Raw genomic sequence first — 22,693 nt, 5'->3', positions numbered from 1 at the left:
CTGGGAAACCACACACAACCTTATTAATTCACATCAATTTATTCTGTCGATATTATATAATTCAGTTATATTCCATTTCTGTCCATAAATGTGATATAGCCCTACACACTCCTCCTCATGGTTGGATGAAATGTTTATTTAATATCTGACCACTACTTAATACTATGTTAAGTTACTATCAAAGTTATTAAACCTCCTGTCTATCCATCTCCCTATCAAAGTTATTAAACCTCCTGTCTATCCATCTACCTATCAAAGTTATTAAACCTCCATCTACCTATCAAAGTTATTAAACCTCCATCTACCTATCAAAGTTATTAAACCTCCATCTACCTATCAAAGTTATTAAACCTCCTGTCTATCCATCTACCCATCAAAGTTATTAAACCTCCATCTACCTATCAAAGTTATTAAACCTCCTGTCTATCCATCTACCTATCAAAGTTATTAAACCTCCTGTCTATCCATCTACCTATCAAAGTTATTAAACCTCCATCTACCTATCAAAGTTAATAAACATTATTAAACCTCCATCTACCTATCACAGTTATTAAACCTCCTGTCTATCCATCTACCTATCAAAGCTATTAAACCTCCATCTACCTATCAAAGTTATTAAACCTCCATCTACCTATCAAAGTTAATAAACATTATTAAACCTCCATCTACCTATCACAGTTATTAAACCTCCTGTCTATCCATCTACCTATCAAAGTTATTAAACCTCCTGTCTCTCCATCTCCCTATCAAAGTTATTAAACCTCCTGTCTATCCATCTACCTATCAAAGTTATTAAACCTCCTGTCTCTCCATCTACCTATCAAAGTTATTAAACCTCCTGTCTCTCCATCTACCTATCAAAGTTATTAAACCTCCTGTCTATCCATCTACCTATCACAGTTATTAAACATTATTAAACCTCCTGTCTCTCCATCTACCTATCAAAGTTATTAAACCTCCTGTCTCTCCATCTCCCTATCAAAGTTATTAAACCTCCTGTCTCTCCATCTCCCTATCAAAGTTATTAAACATTATTAAACCTCCTGTCTCTCCATCTACCTATCAAAGTTATTAAACCTCCTGTCTATCCATCTACCTATCAAAGTTATTAAACATTATTAAACCTCCTGTCTATCCATCTACCCATCAAAGTTATTAAACCTCCATCTACCTATCAAAGTTATTAAACCTCCTGTCTATCCATCTACCCATCAAAGTTATTAAACCTCCATCTACCTATCACAGTTATTAAACCTCCTGTCTATCCATCTCCCTATCAAAGTTATTAAACCTCCTGTCTCTCCATCTACCTATCACAGTTATTAAACATTAAACCTCCTGTCTCTCCATCTACCTATCAAAGTTATTAAACCTCCTGTCTCTCCATCTACTTATCAAAGTTATTAAATATTATTAAACCTCCTGTCTCTCCATCTACCTATCAAAGTTATTAAATATTATTAAACCTCCTGTCTATCCATCTACCTATCAAAGTTATTAAACCTCCTGTCTCTCCATCTACTTATCAAAGTTATTAAACATTATTAAACCTCCTGTCTATCCATCTACTTATCAAAGTTATTAAACCTCCTGTCTATCCATCTACTTATCAAAGTTATTAAACCTCCTGTCTCTCCATCTACTTATCAAAGTTATTAAATATTATTAAACCTCCTGTCTATCCATCTACTTATCAAAGTTATTAAATATTATTAAACCTCCTGTCTATCCATCTACTTATCAAAGTTATTAAACCTCCTGTCTCTCCATCTACTTATCAAAGTTATTAAATATTATTAAACCTCCTGTCTCTCCATCTACCTATCAAAGTTATTAAACCTCCTGTCTCTCCATCTACTTATCAAAGTTATTAAACATTATTAAACCTCCTGTCTATCCATCTACTTATCAAAGTTATCTCATGAGGTAAATGGGGAGATCTCTCATCCAACAAGCGTTCATTTTCAGAACGTTGAACCAATTACCACTGTAGGGACCATGTAGGAACAGACACATATTTTTTACAGATACACATCATTTTTACAGACACATATAATTTTTTACAGATACACATCATTTTTTACAGACACATATCATTTTTTTACAGATACACATCATTTTTTACAGACACACATCATTTTTTACAGACACATATAATTTTTTACAGATACACATCATTTTTTACAGATACACATCATTTTTTACAGATACATATCATTTTTTTACAGATACATATCATTTTTTACAGATACACATCATTTTTACAGACACATATCATTTTTTACAGATACACATCATTTTTTACAGATACACATTATTTTTTACAGATACATATCATTTTTTACAGATACATATCATTTTTTACAGATACATATCATTTTTTACAGACACATATCATTTTTTGCAGACACATCATTTTTTACAGACATAAATTATCATTAAATTAACCCTGACTGAAACGTTCAACTTTTAGGTCCCAGCGGAACTACATGGTGCAGACTGAGGATCAGTACGCCTTATTCACGACGCGCTGCTGGAAGCCGTCGCCTGCGGCAACACCGAGGTTCCGGCGCGAAAACCTTCACGCCTACATCCAGAGACTGACCCAGATAGAACCGGCGGAGAACGTCACGGGCACGGAACTGGAGTTCAAGGTACGTTGTCAAGGTTCTAGGGTTCTGTGAAGCTGTTCTAGGAAAATAAGTCGTGTCTGTGAGATCCAGGGCCGGCGTACCTCCTTGCCCGGGTTCAAATCAAATATTTAAATATTGATCATTTATTTTGACCGAGACATGCGACAACAGCAAAGACTCATCAATCTCAGATAAAGTGTCCGAGCGAGCAAAACAGCACCTCTCTGTCTCAGTATGTGTAGACCATGTATCTGATGCTGTCTGGACAGTGAAACAGCACCTCTCTGTCTCAGTATGTGTAGACCATGTATCTGATGCTGTCTGGACAGTGAAACAGCACCTCTCTGTCTCAGTATGTGTAGACCGTGTATCTGATGCTGTCTGGACAGTGAAACAGCACCTCTCTGTCTCTCTACATGTAGACCATGTATCTGATGCTGTCTGGTCAGTGAAACAGCACCTCTCTGTCTCAGTATGTGTAGACCATGTATCTGATGCTGTCTGGACAGTGAAACAGCACCTCTCTGTCTCAGTATGTGTAGACCATGTATCTGATGCTGTCTGGACAGTGAAACAGCACCTCTCTGTCTCAGTATGTGTAGACCATGTATCTGATGCTGTCTGGACAGTGAAACAGCACCTCTCTGTCTCAGTATGTGTAGACCATGTATCTGATGCTGTCTGGACAGTGAAACAGCACCTCTCTGTCTCAGTATGTGTAGACCATGTATCTGATGCTGTCTGGACAGTGAAACAGCTCCCCTCTGTCTCAGTATGTGTAGACCATGTATCTGATGCTGTCTGGACAGTGAAACAGCACCTCTCTGTCTCAGTTTGTGTAGACCATGTATCTGATGCTGTCTGGTCAGTGAAACAGCACCTCTCTGTCTCAGTATGTGTAGACCATGTATCTGATGCTGTCTGGACAGTGAAACAGCACCTCTCTGTCTCAGTATGTGTAGACCATGTATCTGATGCTGTCTGGACAGTGAAACAGCACCTCTCTGTCTCAGTATGTGTAGACCATGTATCTGATGCTGTCTGGACAGTGAAACAGCACCTCTCTGTCTCAGTATGTGTAGACCATGTATCTGATGCTGTCTGGACAGTGAAACAGCTCCTCTCTATCTCAGTATGTGTATACCATGTATCTGATGCTGTCTGGACAGTGAAACAGCACCTCTCTGTCTCAGTATGTGTAGACCATGTATCTGATGCTGTCTGGACAGTGAAACAGCACCTCTCTATCTCAGTATGTGTAGACCATGTATCTGATGCTGTCTGGACAGTGAAACAGCACCTCTCTGTCTCAGTATGTGTAGACCATGTATCTGATGCTGTCTGGACAGTGAAACAGCACCTCTCTGTCTCAGTATGTGTAGACCATGTATCTGATGCTGTCTGGACAGTGAAACAGCGCCCCCTCTGTCTCAGTATGTGTAGACCATGTATCTGATGCTGTCTGGACAGTGAAACAGCGCCCCCTCTGTCTCAGTATGTGTAGACCATGTATCTGATGCTGTGTGGACAAGAAGGGTATAACATGTTAACGTACGTGACATGTCGTACTATTTTCTTGGCCAGATGAAAACATCATGACTGGTTGTGTTCATGTCACATTAAAAGGTCATCCATTTCTCCAATTAAATGACGTGTCTTTACTATAAAAACCTATAAAGAAACGTGGAGGACATAGGGGGTCCCGTGAACAAAACGTGTCCCCTTGTGGAAATGAGGGGGGAGGGGGTCAGACTACATCAACGGCAGCTTCATAGACGGATACAGGTGAGGAGGGAGGGGGTCAGACTACATCAACGGCAGCTTCATAGACGGATACAGGTGAGGAGGGAGGGGGTCAGACTACATCAACGGCAGTCCAACTGATTCCCTTCTGACTGCCGGCCCTGAGATCTCAGTGTTCCATTGACTTCCTGTAGTTTCCTCTCTGTCCTTCTCTAATGAGCTGTTGTTCTTTCTCACCCGAGTCAAGCAACGGTCAGACTGTGTGTGTGTGTGTGTGTGTGTGTGTGTGTGTGTGTGTGTGTGTGTGTGTGTGTGTGTGTGTGTGTGTGTGTGTGTGTGTGTGTGTGTGTGTGTGTGTGTGTGTGTGTGTGTGTGTGTGTGTGTGTGTGTTTGGGGTTTCGCTGACGCAGGATAAACTCTGGTTCACGTGTGTGTCGAGACAGCCAGGGAGCTGTCTTCTCTTCTTCCTCCCCCCTCCACCCCCCCTTCCTCCTCCTTCCCCTCTCTTCTCCCCCTCTCCTCTCTTCTTCCTCCCCCCTCCACCCCCCCTTCCTCCTCCTTCCCCTCTCTTCTCCCCCTCTCCTCTCTTCTTCCTCCTCCCTCCACCCTCCCGCTTCCTCCTCCTCCCCCTCTCTTCCTCCTCCTCCCCCTCTCCCCCCTCTCCCCCTGTTTGTTAGACTCTGTGCAAACTGAACTGTATAGCGGTCATGCTCTGTTCTACTATGTCATGATATAATTCATTATGTCATGTGATATTTTCTTATGAATTGTTAAGCCATATCTTATCTTGTTATAACACACTATGTCATGACATATCACGTCCCATAGCATCTAGCCAATGATAGGGTCCAGCTTAAATATTAAGTCATGCACTGTTCTGTTCTGCTGTGTCATTCTATGTCACATTATTACATGATGTGTAGCTATGTCACATTATAACACCCTATGTCACTACCCTCCCCTTCATAGTTCTTGACCAGTGTGAAGGCCCTCATACTTCCCTTCTCCTCGCACGTCATATCTTTTGATACAATATGTAATGCTATGTCACATTATAACACCCTATGTCACCACCCTCCCCTTCATAGTTCTTGACCAGTGTGAAGGCTCACACTTCCCTTTTCCTCGCACGTCATATCTTATGATACAATATGTAATGCTATGTCACACTATAACACCCTATGTCATCTCCCTCCCCCTCCATAGCGGTTGGCCAGTGCGAAGGCCCACACCTCCAGGTTTGTGAGTGCCAACCTGCCGTGTAACAAGTTCAAGAACCGTCTGGTGAACATCATGCCCTATGAGTCCACCAGGGTCTGTCTGCAGCCAATCAGAGGAGTGGAGGGGTCAGACTACATCAACGGCAGCTTCATAGACGGATACAGGTGAGGAGGGAGGGGGTCAGACTACATCAACGGCAGCTTCATAGACGGATACAGGTGAGGAGGGAGGGGGTCAGACTACGTCAACGGCAGTTTCATAGACGGATACAGGTGAGGAGGGAGGGGGTCAGACTACGTCAACGGCAGCTTCATAGATGGATACAGGTGAGGGGGGAGGGGGTCAGACTACGTCAACGGCAGCTTCATAGACGGATACAGGTGAGGGGGGAGGGTCTTACAGTAGCAGGCAACTTTAAACGATCAAAGACACACATTTCTTTCGAAAACAGCAGACATTTATTTGAAATTGTCTATTGATTGACAAAAACATTTGTATAGGACATATAAGAGAGGTTAGAAATAGTTATTGTAATACAATGCTTCTCAAACCTCTCCTCTGGGACTCCATCAGTACCATAGAGATACTATTATAGATAAACCTCTCCTCAGGGACTCCCAGATGTTTCAGCATGTTGTTATAGCCCTGAACTATCTCACCTGATTTACCTAGTCCAGGACTTGATGATTAGTTGACAAGTTGAATCAGGGGGGTCCTGAGGAGAGGTTTGGAGCGGCTGGGGGTCCTGAGGAGAGGTTTGGAACGGCTGGGAGTCATGAGGAGAGGTTTGGAACGGCTGGGGGTCCTGAGGAGAGGTTTGGAACGGCTGGGGGTCCTGAGGAGAGGTTTGGAACGGCTGGGGGTCCTGAGGAGAGGTTTGGTACAGCTGGGAGTCATGAGGAGAGGTTTGGAACGGCTGGGGGTCCTGAAGAGAGGTTGGGAACGGCTGGGGGTCCTGAGGAGAGGTTTGGAACGGCTGGGGGTCCTGAGGAGAGGTTTAGAACGGCTGGGGGTCCTGAGGAGAGGTTGGGAACGGCTGGGGGTCCTGAGGAGAGGTTTGGAACGGCTGGGAGTCCTGAGGAGAGGTTTGGAGCAGCTGGGGGTCCTGAGGAGAGGTTTGGAACGGCTGGGAGTCCTGAGGAGCGGTTTGGAACAGCTGGGGGTCCTGAGGAGAGGTTTGGAACGGCTGGGAGTCCTGAGGAGAGGTTTGGTACAGCTGGGGGTCCTGAGGAGAGGTTTGGAGAAGCTGGGAGTCCTGAGGAGAGGTTTGGAACGGCTGGGAGTCCTGAGGAGAGCTTTGGAATGGCTGGGGGTCCTGAGGAGAGGTTTGGAGAAGCTGGGGGTCCTGAGGAGAGGTTTGGAACGGCTGGGGGTTCTGAGGAGAGGTTTAGAATGGCTGGGGGTCCTGAGGAGAGGTTGGGAACGGCTGGGGGTCCTGAGGAGAGGTTGGGAACGGCTGGGGGTCCTGAGGAGAGGTTTGGAACAGCTGGGGGTCCTGAGGAGAGGTTTGGAACAGCTGGGGGTCCTGAGGAGAGGTTTGGTACAGCTGGGGGTTCTGAGGAGAGGTTTGGTACAGCTGGGGGTCCTGAGGAGAGGTTTGGTACAGCTGGGGGTTCTGAGGAGAGGTTTGGAACGTCTGGGGGTTCTGAGGAGAGGTTTAGAACGGCTGGGGGTCCTAAGGAGAGGGTAGAGAACCACTGTTGTTATAGATGAACAATTCTATCCAAAAGTAAGATAAGAAACAGACAAAGCAAAACCAAAACTCAACATACAATATTAAAATAATATTAAAATGTGGCCTGGGGTGGAACACAACAGCACCGCCTGGAGTTTGTTAAACGACATTGGAACTGGGGTGGAACACAACAGCACCGCCTGGAGTTTGTTAAACGGCATTGGAACTGGGGTGGAACACAACAGCACCGCCTGGAGTTTGTTAAACGGCATTGGAACTGGGGTGGAACACAGCAGCACCGCCTGGAGTTTGTTAAACGGCATTGGAACTGGGGTGGAACACAGCAGCACCGCCTGGAGTTTGTTAAACGGCATTGGAACTGGGGTGGAACACAGCAGCACCGCCTGGAGTTTGTTAAACGGCATTGGAACTTGGATTGGAACCGGTGCTATTTATTTATTTATTTAACTAGGCAAGGGGGAGAGAAAGAGAAGGAGATAGGGGAGAGGGGGATGAAGAGAGAAGGAGATAGGTGAGAGGGGGAGAGAGAGAGAAGGAGTTGGTGGAGAGGGGGATAATGTAGATCCATCTGAATGAGTGTAACATCTAGCTAACAGAGCAAGTGAAATGGAGGCTGCTTTCAGCAGTTTGTTGTCGCAGTGTGTCTGACAGTGTGTTTACACTAGGAAGCGGCATTGAAACGGTGAAACATCGGAAGCCATTCATTTTCAACGGAAGGACAGAGAGAGAAGCGGAGGGGGCAGTGGGGACTGTTAAGAGATGTGAGCATGGGCAAGGCAGTTGAACAGGGCAGCTGAATAGGGCAGCTGAACAAGGCAGCTGAACAAGGCAGCTGAACAGGGCAGCTGAACAGGGCAGCTGAACAGGGCAGCTGAACAAGGCAGCTGAACAGGGCAGCTGAACAGGGCAGCTGAACAAGGCAGCTGAACAGGGCAGCTGAACAGGGCAGCTGAACAAGGCAGCTGAACAAGGCAGCTGAACAGGGCAGCTGAACATGGCAGCTGAACAAGGCAGCTGAACAGGGCAGCTGAACAGAGCAGCTGAACAAGGCAGCTGAACAGGGCAGCTGAACAGGGCAGCTGAACAAGGCAGCTGGACAGGGCAGCTAAACAAGGCAGCTGAACAGGGCAGCTGAACAAGGCAGCTGAACAAGGCAGCTGAACAGGGCAGCTGAACAGAGCAGCTGAACAGAGCAGCTGAACAGGGCAGCTGAACAGGGCAGCTGAACAGAGCAGCTGAACAGAGCAGCTGAACAAGGCAGCTGAACAGGGCAGCTGAACAAGGCAGCTGAACAAGGCAGCTGAACAGGGCAGCTGAACAAGGCATCTGAACAGGGCAGCTGAACAGGGCAGCTGAACAGAGCAGATGAACAAGGCAGCTGAACAGGGCAGCTGAACAAGGCAACTGAACAGGGCAGCTGAACAAGGCAGCTGAACAAGGCAGCTGAACAGGGCAGCTGAACAAGGCATCTGAACAAGGCAGCTGAACAGGGCAGCTAAACAAGGCAGCTGAACAGGGCAGCTGAACAGGGCAGCTGAACAGAGCAGCTGAACAAGGCAGCTGAACAGGGCAGCTGAACAGGGCAGCTGAACAAGGCAGCTGAACAGGGCAGCTGAACAGGGCAGCTGAACAGAGCAGCTGAACAAGGCAGCTGAACAGGGCAGCTGAACAGGGCAGCTGAACAAGGCAGCTGGACAGGGCAGCTAAACAAGGCAGCTGAACAGGGCAGCTGAACAGGGCAGCTGAACAGAGCAGCTGAACAGGGCAGCTGAACAGGGCAGCTGAACAGAGCAGCTGAACAAGGCAGCTGAACAGGGCAGCTGAACAAGGCAGCTGAACAAGGCAGCTGAACAAGGCAGCTGAACAGGGCAGCTGAACAAGGCATCTGAACAGGGCAGCTGAACAGGGCAGCTGAACAGGGCAGCTGAACAGAGCAGATGAACAAGGCAGCTGAACAGGGCAGCTGAACAGGGCAACTGAACAGGGCAGCTGAACAAGGCAGCTAAACAAGGCAGCTGAACAGGGCAGCTGAACAGGGCAGCTGAACAAGGCAGCTGAACAGGGCAGCTGAACAGGGCAGCTGAACAAGGCAGCTGAACAGGGCAGCTGAACAGGGCAGCTGAACAGGGCAGCTGAACAAGGCAGCTGAACAGGGCAGCTGAACAGGGCAGCTGAACAGAGCAGCTGAACAAGGCAGCTGAACAGGGCAGCTGAACAGGGCAGCTGAACAAGGCAGCTGGACAGGGCAGCTAAACAAGGCAGCTGAACAGGGCAGCTGAACAAGGCAGCTGAACAGGGCAGCTGAACAGGGCAGCTGAACAAGGCAGCTGAACAGGGCAGCTGAACAGGGCAGCTGAACAAGGCAGCTGAACAAGGCAGCTGGACAGGGCAGCTGAACAGGGCAGGACTAAAATTGGGAAAAACTGAACTTGATTAAAATCCTCCGCGACCAATCGTAGCTCACCATAGCTTCCATCCCCTACTGGATTGGCTGACAGCGGCTGTTGATACGTAGCACTACCTAGCATGCTTGTTAGCACCCACATGAGGGCAAGGCTAGTGTAAACGTCCGCTGAGCCTTAGCCCAGTAACAGACCAGTTAACACAAGACAATAATGATGCCCTCAAATATTCATCAACGTGGGGGGGGGGGGGTCAACCCACCAGCAGTCAGCGTTTACTATGTATCAAACTTGATCATAGTAATGCTCCCTAAATGGCACCCTATTCCCTATGTAGTGCACTACTTTTGACCAGGGCCCTATAGAGAAGTAGGGAGCCACTTGGAACAGAGCCATAGAAATGAGGTCTAACAGGTTCTAGAGCTTCAGTGTTGTCAGACACGGTGACATTTAACCATGACTTTGACACGGTGAACTGAACTAAATCCCACTGTTTTCCACAGTGGTGTGTAACTTAATACACACCACTGTAACAGATAGACTGAAGGATAGAACACACTGAAACGTAACGGGAGAATTAATAGAGGTGTGAAGACACGTGTTTCCCACAGAAATCAGAGACCGGACAGATTTTTGATTCTAATTTACGGGCAACGTGTTGGATCGCAGTAAAAAATAGTTTGACGTCAGCAAACTCTGTCATTTTGTGCTGCAACACTGATAATAACTGTGGCCGTTAATGGTCGGCGCCACACTCTCTGAGGTTATGCACGAAATGAAGGAGCGTGGCTTTAAAACAGGAAGAAACATGGTATGTGACTAATGAGGATGTGTTTTATTGTGGTTCTGGTCTTACCCTGCTTGTCCCGTCGTTCATACGGAGAGTCACTGCATCGACCTGCTTCCGTTGCCGTCTTCCTGTTTTCTGAAACGACCTTCTGTCTGAGGTACAGGTGACTACGTCATCGCACCGTGGCAAGAGGCTGGGCCAGGTGCATTCCAGGCCCCACTACATTACAGACATTTCATTGCATGAAACCATGTCACGTCATTGACTGTGCAGTCTGGCATCAGATTGCTGTAGCAGATGATGTGGTTAGCTGATATGTTTAAACACCTGTCCAGGTGTTGTGAGAACTGGCAGGTGTCTGTAATGTAGTCATCCTGGAACGCACCCTATCCAGGTGTTGTGAGAGCTGGCAGGTGTCTGTAATGTAGTCATCCTGGAACACACCCTATCCAGGTGTGGTGAGATCTGGCAGGGGTCTGTAATGTAGTCATCCTGGAACGCACCCTATCCAGGTGTTGTGAGAGCTGGCAGGTGTCTGTAATATAGTCATCCTGGAACGCACCCTATCCAGGTGTTGTGAGAGCTGGCAGGTGTCTGTAATATAGTCATCCTGGAACGCACCCTATCCAGGTGTTGTGAGAGCTGGCAGATGTCTGTAATGTAGTCATCCTGGAACGCACCCTATCCAGGTGTTGTGAGAGCTGGCAGATGTCTGTAATGTAGTCATCCTGGAACGCACCCTATCCAGGTGTAGTGAGATCTGGCAGGGGTCTGTAATGTAGTCATCCTGGAACGCACCCTATCCAGGTGTTGTGAGAGCTGGCAGGGGTTTGTAATGTAGTCATCCTGGAACGCACCCTATCCAGGTGTTGTGAGAGCTGGCAGGCGTCTGTAATGTAGTCATCCTGGAACGCACCCTATCCATATGTTGTGAGAGCTGGCAGGCGTCTGTAATGTTGTCATCCTGGAACGCAACCTATCCAGGTGTTGTGAGAGCTGGCAGGTGTCTGTAATGTAGTCATCCTGGAACGCAACCTATCCAGGTGTAGTGAGATCTGGCAGGGGTCTGTAATGTAGTCATCCTGGAACGCACCCTATCCAGGTGTTGTGAGAGCTGGCAGGTGTCTGTAATATAGTCATCCTGGAACGCACCCTATCCAGGTGTTGTGAGAGCTGGCAGGGGTCTGTAATGTAGTCATCCTGGAACACACCCTATCCAGGTGTTGTGAGATCTGGCAGGGGTCTGTAATGTAGTCATCCTGGAACGCACCCTATCCAGGTGTTGTGAGAGCTGGCAGGTGTCTGTAATATAGTCATCCTGGAACGCACCCTATCCAGGTGTTGTGAGAGCTGGCAGGTGTCTGTAATATAGTCATCCTGGAACACACCCTATCCAGGTGTTGTGAGAGCTAGCAGATGTCTGTAATGTAGTCATCCTGGAACGCACCCTATCCAGGTGTTGTGAGAGCTGGCAGGTGTCTGTAATGTAGTCATCCTCTAACATTATTAAAATAATTCCAAACAAACATTTATTTTAATTTTTTTTAGTTTATATACATATTTTCTGGAGATATATATTAAAAAAAGGGTAGATACAGTTTTTGAAATAGATGTACAATTATATCCATTTTTTAACAACAAGGGGAGTAAGTATCGTACATAGAGATTACAATCAAAAGACTCTCCCCGCCCCAACAAGCAAAATAATACCCAACATGCAATATTTAAATAATATTCAAACAAAACCCAACATTCCTGTTAGTCCACTGACAATTTTTTATATATTTTATATTTAACCGTTATTTAACCAGGCGAGTCAGTTAAAAACAAATTATTATTTACAATGACTACCTGCAGTCCTATATATACAGGTGATAACATTTTATAAAAATACAATGATTACAAAGGCATGAAAAAATATCCCTTTCACACACAGACCAAAATAGCCCCCGTGGTTTAACAGTACCCCCACCCCTCCCAATTGGCCAGTGATATGTATAAAAGGGGTATACCTCCCAAAATATATTTACTTAACTAGGCAAGTCGGATAATTAACAACAAATTATTATTTACAATGACGGCCAAACCCGGACGTCGCTGGACCAATTGTGCACCTCCCTATGGGACTCCCAACCACAGCCTGGAATCGAACCAGGGTCTTTAGTGACGTCTCTAGCACTGAGAGGCAGTGACTTAGACCGCTGCGCCACTCGGGAATGGTCACTAAGGGCTTGTATGAACATTGCCTCCGATTTTGTTTACAGGTCGCATACCACATCGTCTGTCTGAAATGGGTATAAAGAAACATTTAGTCAAATGATTTCTTGACTAAATCTCCTCTGCTGACATTGTATCTGAGATTCGTTCTCCTTGATTAGCTGGTCTGGTAGGATCCACAACTACCAGGGACAGCAGTGAAATCAGAAAGATCCATATTAAAATCCACACCGTGAAATAACTCAGAGTCCATCTCCCAAACCACGTGGCGCACATTGCCCCCAGTGTTGCCCCCAGTCTCCCTGCCTTCCCATAGCTGCTACTGCTGCGTCTCAGAGCAGCGGACAGAGCCACCCCTGCAGCTGCCGCCGGACCAAACAGAGCCCCCATAGTGCCCCAGTGCCCCAGGATTGACTGGGACTTCAAGGCTGCTAGTATCCCTGTTCCTATGCCTGCCGCTGCCCTCAGTTTGACGGCTCCCTTACCGAACTGAACCGACACCCCTGCTGCCAACGCAGCCGTAAAAGGAGACACGACAATAAAGATGACTTTCACCGCCATTTCTACAGTGTATTGGTACATAGTCAGGATGTCAGTCAGTCCTCCAATGGCTGTTTCCAAGAGGAATCCCACACCTCCGCATATAGCAGAGGTCCCCATCAGAACCACTGTTACGACCGCAGCCACCTCCGTAGCGTCCGGCTCAGTCTCCCCAGCCTTCCTGATTGCCATGGAGGCAGCGAGGCACAGTATTCCTCCTACTACCATGGGCAGAAACAACATCAGGAACATTCCTATCAAGAGGGTCAGGAAGGTGATGAACCCTTTGTCTGCCTCTGATTCTCCCTTGTTAATGTCTTCCGGTGGAGGGCCCAGGCCACCGAGTTCTGCTGCCATTGTGGAGGATAGTAGGTAACCTCCGGGTACGCCAGAGATGAAGCCCAGCACCGCTGCTCCTACAGCTTTCCAGATATCTATCAGGAGAGGGGGAGGAAGGGAGGGGTGGAAAGAGAGAGAGACAGAGAGAGACAGAGAGAGAGAGAGAGAGAGAGAGACAGAGAGACAGAGAGAGAGAGAGAGAGAGAGAGAGAGAGAGAGAGAGAGAGAGAGAGAGAGAGAGAGAGAGAGAGAGAGAGAGAGAGAGAGAGAGAGAGAGAGAGAGAGAGAGAGAGAGAGAGAGAGAGAGAGAGAGAGAGAGAGAGAGAGAGAGAGAGAGAGAGAGAGAGAGAGAGAGAGACACACACAGAGAGAGACACACACACACACAGAGAGAGAGAGAGAGAGAGACACACACAGAGAGAGACACACACACACACAGAGAGAGAGAGAGAGAGAGACACAGAGAGAGAGAGAGACAGAGAGAGACAGACAGACAGAGAGAGAGACAGAGACAGACAGAGAGAGAGAGACAGAGAGAACAGGGGTGGGGGAAAGAGGGGTAGAGAGCAGACCTGGGTTCAAATATGATTTCAAATATCTCAGTTACTTTCACATACATTTGAAGTATGTATTCGGATATCTTATTTGAAAAGAAAAGTAGTTAAATACTTATACAAGTAGTATAAATACACTTGGAAAGTATTAGAACAATGCCAAAAACACAGGCTCAAATACTCTCCCGTGCATTTAACCCAGGTATTTGAAATAAGTATTTGAAAATACTTTTAAAATACAATTTGGTTGACTATACTGAAATAAAAGTACTTGTGTTGGGCTGTGGATTTGAAAATACTCAAAAACACAACAAAAAAAGTATTTTAAATACTAGATACTCTTATACATATATATTAACCAGGTCTGGTGGAGGGGGTGGTGGAGGGGTTGGGGGAGGGAGAGAGAGAGGTGGGGGGGGTGAGAGGAGGAGAAAATAGATACATGTTTATTAAGAAGCCAATCAACATGAGTTTAGTATACAACTAGCATGACACGTTCCTAACGAATAACCAAGGTGTCTGATAGGACAGCCTGAGACATGGTAGGAAGGTTTCTGACAGGACAGCCTGAGACATGGTAGGAAGGTTTCTGACAGGACAGCCTGAGACATGGTAGGAAGGTTTCTGACAGGACAGCCTGAGACATGGTAGGAAGGTTTCTGACAGGACAGCCTGAGACATGGTAGGAAGGTTTCTGACAGGACAGCCTGAGACATGGTAGGAAGGTTTCTGACAGGACAGCCTGAGACATGGTAGGACGGTTTCTGACAGGACAGTCTGAGACATGGTAGGAAGGTTTCTGACAGGACAGCCTGAGACATGGTAGGACGGTTTCTGACAGGACAGTCTGAGACATGGTAGGAAGGTGTCTGACAGGACAGTCTGAGACATGGTAGGATGGTGTCTGACAGGACAGCCTGAGACATGGTAGGATGGTGTCTGACAGGACGGCCTGAGACATGGTAGGACGGTTTCTGACAGGACAGTCTGAGACATGGTAGGAAGGTTTCTGACAGGACAGTCTGAGACATGGTAGGAAGGTTTCTGACAGGACAGTCTGAGACATGGTAGGAAGGTTTCTGACAGGACAGCCTGAGACATGGTAGGAAGGTGTCTGACAGGACAGCCTGAGACATGGTAGGAAGGTTTCTGACAGGACAGCCTGAGACATGGTAGGACGGTTTCTGACAGGACAGCCTGAAAGATGGTAGGACGGTTTCTGACAGGACAGTCTGAGACATGGTAGGAAGGTTTCTGACAGGACAGTCTGAGACATGGTAGGAAGGTTTCTGACAGGTCAGTCTGAGACATGGTAGGAAGGTGTCTGACAGGACAGTCTGAGACATGGTAGGAAGGTTTCGGACTGGTTAGCCTAAGAGATGGTAGTAAAGAACACTTTTACTACAATAAACTGAAAGGTAATGTTACAGCTAGCTGTCTGTCTGGCATCAGTGTCAGGGCTCGTTTCAATGTTACTGCTAGCTGTTTGGTCTGGCATCAGTGTCAGGGCTTCTTTTAATGTTACAGCTAGCTGTCTGTCTGGCATCAGCATCAGGGCTCGCTTTAATGTTACCGCTAGCTGTCTGTCTGGCATCAGTGTCAGGGCTCGTTTTAATGTTACCGCTAGCTATGTGGTCTGGCATCAGCATCAGGGCTCGTTTTAATGTTACAGCTAGCTGTCTGGTCTGGCATCAGTGTCAGGGCTCGTTTTAATGTTACAGCTAGCTGTCTGTCTGGCATCAGTGTCAGGGCTCCTTTTAATGTTACCGCTAGCTATGTGGTCTGGCATCAGCGTCTGGGCTCGTTTTAATGTTACCGCTAGCTATGTGGTCTGGCATCAGTGTCAGGGCTCGTTTTAATGTTACCGCTAGCTATCTGGTCTGGCATCAGCGTCTGGGCTCGTTTTAATGTTACCGCTAGCTATGTGGTCTGGCATCAGTGTCAGGGCTCGTTTTAATGTTACCGCTAGCTATGTGGTCTGGCATCAGTGTCAGGGCTCGTTTTAATGTTACCGCTAGCTATCTGGTCTGGCATCAGCATCAGGGCTCGTTTTAGTCTAGTAGTTCACCAGTCATGGTTCCTAAACTCCGTCAGTCAGACACAGAAACCTGGTGTCATCATAATAACCTCTAATACAACAACTGTCTCATCACCACGGGCTGTTGACAACCAGTGTTCAACACATTTAACTTGATCCAGAACCTTTGACACAATTAATGAACTGAAAGAGAGAGAGAGAGAGAGAGAGAGAGACAGAGAGAGAGAGACAGAGAGAGAGAGAGAGAGAGAGACAGAGAGAGAGAGAGAGAGAGAGAGAGAGAGAGACAGAGAGAGAGAGAGAGAGAGAGAGACAGAGAGAGAGAGAGAGAGAGAGAGAGAGAGACATGCTTCTCACAGAATCAGACCAGACAGGTTTTATTGTAACGTCAAGTCGGGCAGATCATGTCATTCTTGTCATTGACTCTGTCGTTATTTGCTAAAACACTGATAATAACAGTGGCCGTTAATGGTCGGCCCCACATTCTCTGAGGTTATTCACACATGAAGGAGCTTGGCTTTTAAACAGGAAGAAACATGGTATATAACAAATGGTGATGTTGTGTTTATTGTGGCTCTAGTCTTACCCTGATTGTCCAACGTTGACATCGTTGATACGGAGAGTCACTGGATCAACCTGGGGCTCTGGGGCCGTCTTCCTGTTATTGAAACGTACGTCTCTGTCCTGACACTAACACGCGGTGACTGAGGGACGGGTGACTGCATCATCACCCTGGGACAGAAATCCAACCAGTAGAAAAGGGGGGAGGGCGTGGCCTCAGTAGAAGGGTGCCTGTGTGTGTGTGTGTGTGTGTGTGTGTGTGTGTGTGTGTGTGTGTGTGTGTGTGTGTGTGTGTGTGTGTGTGTGTGTGTGTGTGTGTGTGTGTGTGTGTGTGTGTGTGTGTGTGTGTGTGTGTGTGATGATTGTAAAGTGTGTCTTTGTGTGTGTGTGTGTGTGTGTGTGTGTGTGTGTGTGTGTGTGTGTGTGTGTGTGTGTGTGTGTGTGTGTGTGTGTGTGTGTGTGTGTGTGTGTGTGTGTGTGTGTGTGTGATGATTGTAAAGTGTGTCTTTGTGTGTGTCTCTATACAGGCAGCAGAGGGCTTATATAGCCACCCAGGGCCCGCTGGCTGAGACTACTGAGGACTACTGGAGAATGTTGTGGGAACACAACTCTACCATAGTGGTCATGTTGACTAAACTGAGGGAGATGGGGCGGGTAAGAACACACACACAAACGCTGCATGCACCCACACCTACCAGTCTCACACACACACACACACACCCTGTGTTAACCCTCATTGTGTGTCCCTCTACAGGAAAAGTGTCATCAGTACTGGCCAGCAGAACACACACACACACAGAACACACACACACACACACACACACACACACACACACACACACACACACACACACACACACACACACACACACACACACACCCTGTGTTAACCCTCATTGTGTGTCCCTCTACAGGAAAAGTGGCATCAGTACTGGCCAGCAGAACACACACACACACACAGACACACACACACACACACAGACACACACACACACACACACACACACACACAGACACACACACACACAGGCACACACAGAACACACACACACAGACACACACAGAACACACACACACACAGACACACACAGAACACACACAGAACACACACACACACAAACACACAGAACACACACACACAGACACACACACACACCAGTGTTAGTTTGTGTGTCAGCTATTTCAGATTTATTTTTAGTCTTAAAATTAGTTTTAGTCACATTTTAGTCATCTCATCCTTGGTTCATTTTAGTTATTATCAGTCCTCTAAAACTCTGGACAACTTTAGTCTAGTTTTAGTTATTATCAGTCCTCTAAAACTCTGGACAACTTTAGTCTCGTTTTAGTTATTATCAGTCCTCTAAAACTCTGGACAACATTAGTCTCGTTTTAGTTATTATCAGTCCTCTAAAACTCTGGACAACTTTAGTCTAGTTTTAGTTATTATCAGTCCTCTAAAACTCTGGACAACTTTAGTCTCGTTTTAGTTATTATCAGTCCTCTAAAACTCTGGACAACTTTAGTCTAGATTTAGTTATTATCAGTCCTCTAAAACTCTGGACAACTTTAGTCTAGTTTTAGTTATTATCAGTCCTCTAAAACTCTGGACAACTTTAGTCTCGTTTTAGTTATTATCAATCCTCTAAAACTCTGGACAACTTTAGTCTAGATTTAGTTATTATCAGTCCTCTAAAACTCTGGACAACTTTAGTCTCGTTTTAGTTATTATCAATCCTCTAAAACTCTGGACAACTTTAGTCTAGATTTAGTTATTATCAGTCCTCTAAAACTCTGGACAACTTTAGTCTAGTTTTAGTTATTATCAGTCCTCTAAAACTCTGGACAACTTTAGTCTCGTTTTAGTTATTATCAGTCCTCTAAAACTCTGGACAACTTTAGTCTAGTTTTAGTTATTCTTAGTCCACTAAAACTCTGGACAACTTTAGTCTAGTTTTAGTTGTTCTTAGTCCACTAAAACTCTGGACAACTTTAGTCTAGTTTTAGTTATTCTTAGTCCACTAAAACTCTGGACAACTTTAGTCTCGTTTTAGTTATTATCAATCCTCTAAAACTCTGGACAACTTTAGTCTAGTTTTAGTTATTATCAGTCCTCTAAAACTCTGGACAACTTTAGTCTCGTTTTAGTTATTATCAGTCCTCTAAAACTCTGGACAACTTTAGTCTAGTTTTAGTTATTCTTAGTCCACTAAAACTCTGGACAACTTTAGTCTCGTTTTAGTTATTCTTAGTCCACTAAAACTCTGGACAACTTTAGTCTCGTTTTAGTTATTATCAATCCTCTAAAACTCTGGACAACTTTAGTCTAGTTTTAGTTATTATCAGTCCTCAAGAGCGGCAACACAGATGAATGAATTAAAGCAAAAAATGGCCAACATGAAATGAAGAGAGAGAGTTAACATGGTTTCTAGTTGAGGTTAGTTACAAGTCCAGTGTCCTGGCTTCACATCAGTTCTAGTTGAGGTTAGTTACAAGTCCAGTGTCCTGGCTTCACATCAGTTCTAGTTGAGGTTAGTTACAAGTCCAGTGTCCTGGCTTCACATCAGTTCTAGTTGAGGTTAGTTACAAGTCCAGTGTCCTGGCTTCACATCAGTTCTAGTTGAGGTTAGTTACAAGTCCAGTGTCCTGGCTTCACATCAGTTCTAGTTGAGGTTAGTTACAAGTCCAGTGTCCTGGCTTCACATCAGTTCAGAAGACTGAAGAGTGACTGAAGAGACCGCCTGGGAGCTGTGTGGGAGAGCCAGTCAGATCAGCTCAATCAGATCACACAACTTTACTTCTGCCAATGAGAGGACTACATGAAATATTCTGCATGCATGGTTAGGATTGGACAAAACGGATGAAAAGTAGATTCATGTCAAGTTAATTGTTCATTAGTCGAACGTGGAATTCCCGTCTCGTCACATTTTCATCGACTAAAATGAAAAGGGATTTGTTACAGTTATCGTTTTTTTCTCCAGGGCATCTTGTCTCGTTATCATCATAGTTTTAGTCAGGAAAAATAGGTTGTTGGCGAGTATTTTTCCTTGTAGTTATTGTTGACAAAATTAACACTGACACACACACACAGCTTTGTTTTGGTGACATTTCAGGGCTCTTTGGAGAGTAAAAATGTTTGACCATTAAAAGTATTATTGTCTCTAACCTAACCCTAACATTAAACCTAACCTTAACCCCAAAAACCCTAACCCTAATCCCAAAACCCTTAACCTAACCTTTAAGCATAAAATTGCATTTGAACAAATTCAGGACCTGAAAAAGGCCTGATCTTTCAAAAGGTCTAATAGCGTTTCAATCAGTGACGTCACTCGCTCTGAGACCTTGAAGTAGTTGTTCCCCTTGCTCTGCAAGGGCCGCGGCTTTTGTGGAGCGATGGGTAACGATGCTTCGAGGGTGGCTGTTGTCGATGTGTGCAGAGGGTCCCTGGTTCGAGCCCAGGTAGGGGCGAGGAGAGGGACGGAGGCTATACTGTTACACACACACACGCACGCACACACACACACACACACACACACACACTATGTTAACCCTCATTGTGTCTCCCCCTACAGGAGAAGTGCCATCAGTACTGGCCAGCAGAGCGCTCAGCCAGGTACCAGTACTTTGTAGTGGACCCCATGGCTGAGTACAACATGCCCCAGTACATCCTACGAGAGTTCAAAGTCACCGATGCCAGGGTGAGTGGGGGAGGGAGTGTTTGGGATGAGATATTTCTCACAACTGTGTGTGTGTGTGTGTGTGTGTGTGTGTGTGTGTGTGTGTGTGTGTGTGTGTGTGTGTGTGTGTGTGTGTGTGTGTGTGTGTGTGTGTATAAAACTGTGTGGGTTAATCAACCTACTCTCTGTGTTCTGATTGGTGGATAATTTTTTTCCAGGACGGCCAGTCTCGGACGGTTCGTCAGTTCCAGTTCACTGATTGGCCGGAGCAAGGAGTGCCAAAGTCAGGGGAGGGGTTCATTGATTTCATTGGCCAGGTGCACAAAACTAAAGAGCAGTTTGGCCAGGACGGACCAATCACGGTGCACTGTAGGTAAGGTCCCGCCTCCCTCAATACCTCTTTAATCTGACTTGATATCACCGAACTCCAGATATGCATTTTTTGTTATTCAATATACAGGTACAAACATTGAACAAGCAGATAAAAAAAAAAAAGCACATGTTTAATAAAAACATAAATCTGACACAGAACATATTTTCTATGTGGCACTATTCACAGAGAAATGCATGATGCACGGCAGCCATTTTGTGATCTAATCTGTGGTGTTGTCTGTGTGGTCCCATCAGTGCTGGTGTGGGGAGGACAGGGGTCTTCATCACTCTGAGTATCGTTCTGGAGAGGATGAGATATGAAGGAGTAGTGGACATCTTCCAGACTGTGAAGATGCTGCGAACACAGAGACCTGCTACAGTTCAGACTGAGGTCAGATATTCAACTCTCAGTAATCAGTCAACTAGCGAACACAGAGACCTGCTACAGTTCAGACTGAGGTCAGATATTCAACTCTCAGTAATCAGTCAACTAGTTAACACAGAGACCTGCTACAGTTCAGACTGAGGTCAGATATTCAACTCTCAGTAATCAGTCAACTAGCGAACACAGAGACCTGCTACAGTTCAGACTGAGGTCAGATATTCAACTCTCAGTAATCAGTCAACTAGCGAACACAGAGACCTGCTACAGTTCAGACTGAGGTCAGATATTCAACTCTCAGTAATCAGTCAACTAGCGAACACAGAGACCTGCTACAGTTCAGACTGAGGTCAGATATTCAACTCTCAGTAATCAGTCAACTAGCGAACACAGAGACCTGCTACAGTTCAGACTGAGGTCAGATATTCAACTCTCAGTAATCAATCAACTATTGTTTAGGTTTGGTGTCTGGAGAATGATAACTACTACCTCTACTACTACTGCTACTACTGCTGCTACTACTACTACTAGTAGTGTCTGTACTGTTGGACCACATCTACAAGGGTTGACCAGTCCAGCTACTGCTGCTACTACTACTACTACTAATAGAACTACTACTACTAATACTACTACTAATACTACAACTACTACTAATACTACCACTACTACTACTATTACTACTACTGCTACTACTACTACTACTAGTACTACTACTACTACTACTACTACTACTACTACTACTACTACTACTACTAATAGTACTACTACTACTAATACTACTACTAATACTACAACTACTACTAATACTACCACTACTACTACTATTACTACTACTACTACTACTACTGTTGCTACTACTACTAATAATACTACTACTAATACTACTACTACTAATAATAATAATACCACTACTACTACTATTACTACTACTGATGCTACTACTACTACTACTATTACTACTACTGCTGCTTCTACTACTACTACTAATACTACCACTACTACTACTATTACTAATACTACTACCACAGCTAATACTACTACTACTACTATTACTACTACTAGTAGTAGTGTCTGTACCATTGGACCACATCTACAAGGATTGACCAGCCCAGCTACTACTACTACTACTACTACTACTATTACTACTAATAGTACTACTACTACCACTACTACTAATAGTACTACTACTACTACTACTAATAGTACTACTACTACTACTACTACTAACAGTACTACTACTACTACTACTAACAGTACCTCTACTACTACTACTACTACTACTACTAATGGTACTACTACTATCACTACTACTAATACTACTAATAGTACTACTACTACTACTACTACTAATAGTACTACTACTAATAGTACTACTACTACTACTACTACCAATAGTACTACTACTACTACTACTAATAATAATAATAATAATAGTACTACTACTACTACTAATAGTACTACTACTACTACTAATAGTACTACTACTACTACTACTACTACTAATAGTACTACTACTACTACTACTACTAAT

The 22,693-nt window shown here is 45.3% G+C and overlaps 1 protein-coding gene and 1 long non-coding RNA gene across 17 annotated transcripts in view; one reads left to right on the top strand and one right to left on the bottom strand.

The window, feature by feature from the left end:
* Nucleotides 1–22,693, top strand: part of ptprda (protein tyrosine phosphatase receptor type Da) — a gene marked incomplete at its 5' end in the record, with an annotated part of 79,991 nt that overhangs the window by 54,425 nt on the left and 2,873 nt on the right. Inside the window, 8 exon segments of the mRNA XM_038987396.1 lie at nucleotides 2,474–2,514; nucleotides 2,517–2,575; nucleotides 2,577–2,654; nucleotides 5,583–5,761; nucleotides 17,262–17,388; nucleotides 20,304–20,429; nucleotides 20,627–20,781; nucleotides 21,036–21,171. Of these exon segments, the coding sequence (XP_038843324.1) occupies nucleotides 2,474–2,514; nucleotides 2,517–2,575; nucleotides 2,577–2,654; nucleotides 5,583–5,761; nucleotides 17,262–17,388; nucleotides 20,304–20,429; nucleotides 20,627–20,781; nucleotides 21,036–21,171 (901 nt within the window).
* Nucleotides 263–1,912, bottom strand: LOC120042571. Of its 16 annotated transcripts, XR_005476162.1 has the most exons (7): nucleotides 1,756–1,912; nucleotides 1,672–1,718; nucleotides 1,355–1,624; nucleotides 1,227–1,310; nucleotides 670–1,189; nucleotides 557–575; nucleotides 263–490 (listed from the first exon to the last, which is right to left on the bottom strand). It is a non-coding gene; the product is annotated as an uncharacterized LOC120042571 (long non-coding RNA). The 16 variants fall into 16 exon arrangements; XR_005476157.1 differs by having other exon boundaries at nucleotides 670–872; nucleotides 910–1,189; nucleotides 1,355–1,912; XR_005476154.1 differs by having other exon boundaries at nucleotides 670–891; nucleotides 939–1,189; nucleotides 1,355–1,912.

The sequence above is a fragment of the Salvelinus namaycush genome, unplaced genomic scaffold (assembly GCF_016432855.1).
Source record: "Salvelinus namaycush isolate Seneca unplaced genomic scaffold, SaNama_1.0 Scaffold715, whole genome shotgun sequence".
NCBI lineage: Eukaryota > Metazoa > Chordata > Actinopteri > Salmoniformes > Salmonidae > Salvelinus > Salvelinus namaycush.
The sequence above is the reverse complement of the archived record's forward strand: the minus strand, read 5'-3'. Positions and strand labels throughout refer to the sequence as shown.